Here is a 9,441-nt window from a genome sequence, read left to right as displayed (position 1 = left end):
AAATGGGCTCCTATGAAAAGAAGATGCACCTTGTTGATATGAATAGTTTATAAATCTTTTTTAAAGCTTAATTCTGGGTATCACACTCACCCTCACTTAGGAATACAACGTCCTCGTTGGACTGTAATTTCAGGATCTTTTCCCCCGCTAGGTGCACTGAATACACAATCAGTCACGGTAGCAGGGTTGCTCTGATAACATTTGTAACACCCCGGCCCAAAGGACCACCGGTGACTACTCATGGAGACTGTAGACTGGCCCTACAGATCAACACAAGTCTTTCCAGCGCACTTTGCAATCACTCGTGCGTGGTCGGGAAAACTTTCCAGGAGGTCACTCATCCTAAGATTGCTCCCCACCAAGCATGCTTAACTGTGGAGTTCTTAGCAAATGGGCTCCAATGAAAAGAAGATGCATCTTGTTGATATGAGTAGTCTTTTAATCCTTTTTAAAGCTTAATTCGGGGTATCACAGTGCACCTTCTGAGCCAATTTATGCACCAACCCTTAACTGTTCATATGCAAGTTGCAAAAAGGGTGCTCAGGTACCTTAAAAGCAATCCTTCCCGAGGCATCCTCCTTGCCACCTCCTCTACTGCTACTTTAACCGCATACTCTGATAGTGATTGGGCTGGATGTCCCTATACCAAACGTTCTACAATTGGTTTTTGCATCATGTTAGGCCAATCCCCCATTTCTTAGAAGTCTAAGAAACAATCAGTAGTGGCTCGAACTTCTGTTGAGGCTGAATACAGGGCTATGGCTCTAACTACATGTGAAGTTTCATGGCTAACTCAACTACTCAGGGAGTTAGGTGTTCCACACACTGGTACAACACCGTTGAATTGTGACAACAAAGCTTCTCTTTCAATTGCTACAAATCCTGTTCATATGAACGCACCAAGCACGTGAAAATTGACTGCCACTTCATTCGTGAGAAACAGGCCTCTAGTGTAATCAAACCACAGTACATCCCCACCAAACATCAAGCTGCTGACATCTTCACCAAACCTCTATCAGTCTCTCAGCATCAGCATCTACTATCCAAGCTGGGAGTTCTCAGTCATCCTCCACACCCAGCTTGAGGGGGTAGGGGGTATTGAAGGACATCCTCTCATTCCAGTGCGTGTAACTGTTGCTTATCATTCCTTTTGCTATATACTTTTTTCCTTTGCTTATTGTTCACCGTGTATTTGGGTTGTGTGCATTCTCTGCTGTTGCTCCTCTTTGAGTACAGAAGAATATGTTGTGGTGTCTTGTCCTTTTTCATTCATAGCTGTCATTGTACTAGTAGAGGGTATTTTTATTTTGCCTATGTAAGGTCATTTGGGACCTCCTTTCCTAATTCAATTGAAGTGTGTAAAATACAAAAAAAACTTTAGCTCTTGCCTCTTTACTCTCATCTAATCATAATCTTCAGAATTTGAAAGGAAAATATGGATAAGTTTTTTTAAGATTGCAATTTCTTCAAATGGTGTATCGTGTAGTTATAAAACTAGATAAACACAAAGGAGTAAGGATTCGTTTGGTTGTTGATAATAAATGATGTTTTTCCGACTAAAAATTAGCTAAAAAGCCTTTTATTTTTTTTTTAATTTCATCCTATATCCTAAAAATGAAAAACTTCTTTTAAAAAAATTTTCAACCATTTTACTAACAACTTCCAATTAAAATATTTTTTAGTTAAGAATGCCCCACCAACTAGTATTTGAGCTTTCCAAAATTCAAATTTGGATCCAATTAGTATATTATTTATTGTATTAGTTTAATTTTAGTCATTAGTCACATAAGCCCTACCATTTTCCTGACACAACATAGTAGGAAATTCAGTCAAAAATATTCGACTCTTTAGTCATATAGTCGAAAATTGAAATATTCAGTCAATGCACTAACTTTTTTTTATAGTGACATTACTAACGGGATAACTCTAATTAGATAAATATTGAGAAAATCTTTTGAAGTGATCCTAAAAATATTTAACATATGTGTGCTCTTACTATTCTTGGTCTACATATTCGATGTCTAATTTCTTGTAATTGTGTAGGTTGAATATGATTGTAAAGAATTTGATAAAGAGATGAGAAAAAAAAGGAATCACAAATGATAAGGAAATAAGAATGGTATGAGGAAAGAAAAGGAAACTATTTATGTATGTTCAAGGTGAATAATATAGTAATTAAATAAGAAATAGTTGAGAAAAGTGAATGGTCATTTAAAACAATTAATAAGAATCAAGAGGTGTGAAAAAACTAGATGATTTTTTAGAAATCAAAACTCTGTTTATGTTTAATAAATAAATTAAATAATTAAAAAAATTTAAAGTTACACCATCATTGCTGATTAGCTAGCAAGGTATGACCAAGTTTAAAAGATGGCCATACCATGACTCCATTATGTGATTGGGAGATAAAGAAGGAAAACAATATTGTTGTAATTTTGTGAATTATCTTAACACTTAGTAAAGTGTCTTGTAATACCATTGCAAAGCCATGCATGTGATCACAGCTTATACATCGAGGCAAGAGGTTGGATATGTTTTTATTACTTTTACCTTGGATGCTTATCAAAGAGAGGCCATAGATTTGATGTTTATTTGAAGGCTATACAAATTTATCTAGTCCAAACCAATCCCTACCATTAACATCTCCTCATTCATCTTGTGGCTAGGTTTTGAGCTTGTGTAGTGTTTATATATTTCCATTTTTATTTTATTTTTTTTTTGTTTTAAAGAGCATCTATCTATACTATAAAGCATGTGAGCATTATAATTGATAGAATATAAAACTAATCTTAACTAAAAGTTAATTATGTAATGCCTAGAGTATAACCAAGAACATAAAAAAAATTAATAGATTTACATTTACGTGCTTAGTCTGGAGTAATCTCTTAGAATGAAAGACTTTTTCGAAAGTTCAGAGGATGCATACGAGTAAGAACAAAATGCATCGAAAAGACTTGTGTTTATTCATGAAGCCACTCTACAACCTTAGTAATAGTGTCGTCGGCTCAGACTAGATCAAGGTGTTACAAGTTTAAGTTCCTTTAATTGGAATTTTTAATGGAAAAAAAGTTATCTATTATCTGACATCTGCTTTGGTTCTTTAATACATCAAAGCACAAAAGTTTAATTGAGAATTTTTACTATGTAAAACTTCTATTATCCATAACTATATCCGTAAATTTGCTCTACTAAAACTTATTGCTTTGATTTTTCATCAGCTTCTTTGTGTGCCCTTTGTAATGAACCTTTTTCGAACTTATAAGTGACCTTGTTTGAGTTGTAAGATATACAAAACAAAAAACAATGAACAAATTCAACTCACACGCAAAACTCTTATTAAAATAAACATCCACAGATCACATACCGTTTCTTAATGTAAGGAAAACTACAATAAAAGTTACTACTCTATTCTTTTGATTTTGCAATATTGCGAAAATTAAAGTAAGTGCTTTTATATATTGTGTAGCAAAATCAAAAGAAACAGAGAAAGTACATTACTTCCATAGAAAAACAACTGTAATAAATAACATACATTTGCCTAATTAGTAATATACGTTGTTTATGATACATGTTTACACTTACATGCAATAGTACATAGCGGTAAACCGGCCTTCTATCATCTTTTCTGCTGCTCAAGCCATAACATCTGTGCAATGGTACATACATTTGTATAGGTTTAATAATTTCCTTTAAAATTTGAGCAATTACTATTATTAGATAAATAATAAGGATGTTGCATGGAGAAAGATATTATTGTGTCATGATAGAGTATAACGTCGCCTAAGGTTATCATACTAATGTAGAGTAAATTTTTATCATATGTACCATCTCATTTCATGGTAATGAAACTTTTTAATCATAAGAAAAAAGTTTTTGATTCACAATTTTTCATAATTAGGTATTATCACATTTTTAAATGTTAATGCATGTATTAGAATAAATTTTAAGAAGAAAATGAGATTGTTGAAGAAAAACAAGTACGGACTTTCCATAACTATTTCTACTATTTAATACCAACAATGAAACGAACAGTAATTGGTATTTTACTAAAGTGAAATCTTGAAATCATGTCTTTTATGAGGATAATGACAATTTTATTAAACATTTATGACAAATTTTTTATTAAATTTGTCTCACCGTAATACGGCTTAGTTAATATGGGTTGGCCAGTTCTAATTTATTAAAAAAAATTAAAGAAAAAACAGATTATTTTAAAGTTAGTTTTAAAAAAAATGTTAATATAAATAATTTAGACTGCTTGTATAAATCTGTTTAACCATGAGACGATCTCATAATAATACTATACATAAGTATGAACTGTATTAAACTGATCGATTCATGCTTTTTCTGATGTTGGATGAACAAACAAATAGGTCCTACTATATACATGAGTTTATACCGTACCACTAAATTGACACACTATTTCATCCAAACAAATAAATACATTTAGAAATTATCCATAAATAATTTAAGATAAGTTCCCACAACCTAAATACTTTCAAGTGGTACAAGACAACAGTAAACTTTCTTCTTCCAGCTCCTTGGATTCATTTTGATCATGCAATATATGTGGATCACATTTCGCAATCTCGTGTCATTTAATTAATTAAGGAAAAAATTGATATAAATAATTTAATCTTTTAATTGTTCGTTGTCAATAATTATATTTTTAGATTATTTTCTAATAATCTAACATTTATCCTTAGTTTATTGTGAATAATCTAACATTTATTTTAGTTTACTAGTAGCATATTTTATTATTACCCAGTATAAGTAAGAAGTTAGATTCTTAGAAAATAAACTAAATATGAAATTATTCATATCAGATGAGTGAAAAGTTAAATTATTAATGTGATCAATTTATTCTTTAATTAATAATTAATTTCAATATTTTGTTGTGCTTAGCGCACCCAATTAATTTGCATAATTGTAAATCATTGTTATTTGCATAATTACTTGTACCTAATTAATTTCATTACATACAGATGTAGACAAAACTAGAGTACAAAATCGACGTGGTTTCCTCCAACACGTTATAAGGACCAATTTTAAATTAGTAATATATATATATATATATATATATATATATATATATATATATATATATATATATATATATATATATATATATATATATATATATTACATTTTTACTATCTCAATAATTTTTTGCTAAGACCTTATTTGATATATGATTTTTTAATTGACTTTTTAATTGATTTTTAAATTGTAATTTTTAGTTCATAAGTAGTAAAGAAAAACTTGTTTAATAAATGAATTTTATTCCGGCTGAAATTTGGGTTTTAAGCTAAAATGAAATAGTATCTTAAACAATTTTTTGATTAGTTTTTTTAGCGTGTTGATCCACTTTTTTTTAATGATAAACAATTAACAAATAGTATTAAAATTTAGCAAATATTTGTATAAATAGACAACTTATTTGCCTAGCTCATAAATCAGTGAAAACAGTCAACGCTTCTAGTTGGTAGAACAAGCTAACGGAACCCTCTAATTAGCCAACAACCATGTTTTGCCAAACCACCCCTATGGCCAGTACATTCCCTAATTCTAAGATATATTGGGTTAATTAATTCAATTCTTAACCCTAATTGTATAGATGTTTATAGTTATTATCATGTTGTTTTTACACTATTAACCTATTTATAGTTATTAACCTTAATTATGCGTAATTGAAAATCATACAAAAATTAGATATTAATAACATTTATGTTATGAAGAATAAACAAGTATCCATTTGACTATATTTTAACGTATGGATTAAGAATAAAATAAAGTACAAATTAAAAGTGGTTGATAAATGGTATTAAAAAGAAAAAATAAAAATATTTCGGATACAGTAAAATAGTTCAGTAGGTTTCAAATTCTTGACCTTGAGTTTGCTTGCAAGTTTTTTCCAACTCATCTATTTTAATTACAATATTAGCAATATGAGACAAATTGAAAAAAATTAGTCATTTGTCATAAAAATTTCAAAACTAATTAAGAAAAAAATTATTTTCCAAATTAAGGTTATAGAAAGATAGTAATTTTGGCTCCTATTAGGTTGAAAGTTTAAAATTGCTGCCAAGGGAGAACGCTTTTCACTCAAGTGAATTGATTTCCTTGCAGAGATTTTTAAAATCTCTTAAAACCTTATCTTCAATCCAATAGAATCTAAAATAGCTACTTTTGACTGCAATTTCGCTTAGTTTGAAAATATTTTTTTTTTAAAACTTAATTTGAGAATTTTTTATAACAATAAGCTTACTTATTTCAAATCCTTATAATATATACATCACATTTAGAATATGATCAAGTTCCTTATTTTATAAGGCTCTATGCCATTACCCTGTTTGGGTAGGTCCTTAAACAGGCCAATCATGTAAATCATAATAATAATAATAATAATAATAATAATAATAATAATGCATGCACATCATAATTGATTATGAAATGACTTATACTTACTAAATGGTAAATATATAGACAACAAAAGCACTAATAATAATACATCTAAAAAAGATAATATAAATATATGTATACCTTGAATGAGAAGCAAAGAAGCTAACTCATTGTTGACTGCATTTTGGTCATTGGTAATGGTAGGGTTCTTTAGACCGTAGTTTGTCTGCATCTGCATGTCCCTATTTTGCATCTTCCTCTCCTGGTCTGGATGAATCTTCTTTTTCTTCATTTTTTTCATCAGCTGTATTTATATTTACATCCATAACAATTTTAATTAATACTCCTTCCAATTCAGCACTATTATCCCATTTGATTTTTAGACAATATTCATCTTACTCTTAATTCGTATTTTATAATTAATCTATAAATTACAACATAGTCAATTGGGATCTTGTTTGATTCATCTCAATGCAAAGATTATTTACATTAACTTTCCATAATTTTAATTTATGCACAATTAGAGATATTAAGGATTGCATAAGTACATTGAATAGAGTGCATAAAGCAAATGAGTCATTAGTAGTGAATTGCAGGGAGTACTAAGTAATTGATACTATTAATAAAGCCACTACAAAAGAACATAGAATTTGCAACGCATATAGTGGTAGAGTATATAATATGTTCTAGAGCTATAATTATAGTTACGTATAATCATCAACTTAAGCTTTTATTGAGTTGATTTTTTAATGTGATATTAGAGCTATAAACATGATAGAAGACTCACAAATTTGAATCTTATGCACCCCTCATTTTAATGTGTTTTGCAAAACATGAGACTAATTAATACAAATAAAATACTTATGATTCATGCAGGTATAAATTGTAGGTAACTTTTAAATTTTAGATTATATTTTATATATGTATTTTTTTAATGGTTGCATTTCATCCTTTTTGTTATATGATGAGAATTTTATTGTTGAGATGATTTATCGCACATTAATAAATTAAAGATGATGTGCAAATTTTATAAGTTATTAGAGCTCTTGTCATATAGTTTTGGGATGATATCTCCATATTTTATCAAATGTATGCACATTGTATTTCCCTAATTATATTCTGACATTGACAATAAGTCATGCCTAATTTAACATATATACATATCAATTTTGTAAGCTTTCAATTAAAAAAACCAAGGAATTGTTGTGATTTTACCTGGCTGAACTTTCTAAGTGGATGCAAATCTTCTTTCAATAGTTTCTTGGCCTTAGAGAGGCCATTTTTAGCAATAGAAGTTGGCTTCATCATATCCTTAGAACCTTGTTTTTCCATAACATGATCATCATCATCACCATGATTATGATCATCAAGTATCTCTTTCAATACTTTCACTGGGTAATGATCACAATCCTCCATAAAAAGATCAGCTAGGGTTACTCTCCTCTTACTTTGTTCTTCATCATTCTTAGTAATAACCACTTCTTCCTCTGTGATCTCATGGTTTGCACCCATAATTTTCTCCAATTCATGGCTGAAAAATTTAACATTCATCAATGGCTTTGATTCATCATGATCATCAACATCATGATCATCATCCATAATAATATGATCATGATGATCATTAGTGATTTCTTGATCATAACCTTCATCAAGTCCCTCAATCATCCCAATTGTGTCAATGGCCAATGGATCAATAGCAAGTGTACCAATGGATAAGATCCCATCTTTCCATTGATCTATCATTTCCATTGTTTCTTTTTCTGCTCCACTCTCTATAAAATAAATAACCAAAAACTATAAATCAATATAAGTCATAGGATTGTATAAAAAAGCTTATAAATTAAATTGCATAAAAAAGCTTATAAAAGATAAATTTATATGACTCCAAGACTACATTTCATATTAGTCATAGGATTAGTTATCAATTCAGTAGTTCCACAAAAAGTCAGAATTCAAAGGAAATTTTTAATGGCGGGTTGTCGCTAAGATATTTATTTATGTCATTGTGTTGATTTTCGTTAAGTTGTTTTGGTTGATTTAAAAGTGACTTTTATGTCGTATATTTTAATTTTTATATAATTGTAAATATTTTTTATAGTCGAATTAAAATTAAATAAGATTATAAATCAAAAAAAAAGTCACTGAATTTGTTTTAAACATCTACTGCTGTGGCGGAACCTTGCATATATTAATGTACCTCTACAAATGACTATAATATAAATTATAACATAATTAAGATAAATGAAATTTTAGTGAGAGGAACTGCACCGTAATAGAGTGCAATTGAGCATGAGTTCTTTAAAATATTATAGTAGTACATCATAGATAATGGCATGGAAAAATGGAAGGGGAAAGGTATTGATAGAATCTTTGATTTTATATAGAATCATTCTCCTTTTTTCTAGTAAGGATTTTTTGTTATTCCTTATTTAAAAAAATTAGGAAATGAAATTCTTAAAAGAATAGAGAAAATACATAATGATAAATATGATTTAAAAAAGAAGATGAACTTACCCGGTGAAAAAGTAGTGCATGAATTAATATTTAGAAATCGCCGATGAACCCAACTAAACACCTAAAATTAAAAAAAGAATAACCAATATAACTATTTAGTAATTTTGCAAACATGAAAATGTATAATTCTATGTTGAATTGATATTTATATTAGTTAAGCACAAATTGCTTAATTTTAAGATTGTTTTTGTTAATTGGTTATTGATAAAACTTGCATGAAGAAATAGTAGTAAACTAACCTTCATTTTTCTTCCTAGTTTTGCTTTGTTGGTTGTAAAGTTAAGTGTAGGAGAGTACTTAAACTACATGAGCTTAAATATATTGGGAAACTTGACAAATAAGAAGAGTCCTCTTTGCGACTCTGTCCCAATGAGTTTGGTACATACTTCTTTTCATAATACACTTTTCTTTTTCATATAATATCTGGTATGTCATTATACTCCTTTTAATTTAGAGTTAATATTTTATTTGCTTTTTGGACATTATTCATATGTCACTTTTAATTTGTATTTAATACTCAATCTA

General features: G+C 29.1%; 1 protein-coding gene across 1 annotated transcript; it reads right to left on the bottom strand.

Annotated features, from left to right (window-relative positions):
* Window positions 1-3,324: 3,324 nt before the first annotated feature.
* LOC130809666 (protein TILLER ANGLE CONTROL 1-like) lies at window positions 3,325-9,241 on the bottom strand. Its single transcript, XM_057675419.1, has 5 exons — window positions 9,156-9,241; window positions 8,917-8,977; window positions 7,618-8,174; window positions 6,544-6,706; window positions 3,325-3,646 (listed from the first exon to the last, which is right to left on the bottom strand). Exons 1-5 carry the CDS (start codon window positions 9,159-9,161, stop codon window positions 3,633-3,635), a joined length of 801 nt encoding a protein of 266 aa, XP_057531402.1. The 5' UTR covers window positions 9,162-9,241; the 3' UTR covers window positions 3,325-3,632.
* Window positions 9,242-9,441: the final 200 nt, after the last annotated feature.

This window comes from Amaranthus tricolor, chromosome 4, assembly GCF_026212465.1.
Source record: "Amaranthus tricolor cultivar Red isolate AtriRed21 chromosome 4, ASM2621246v1, whole genome shotgun sequence".
NCBI classification, from domain to species: Eukaryota; Viridiplantae; Streptophyta; class Magnoliopsida; order Caryophyllales; family Amaranthaceae; genus Amaranthus; species Amaranthus tricolor.
Note: the sequence above shows the minus strand (reverse complement) of the source record. Positions and strands in the feature narration are given on the sequence as shown.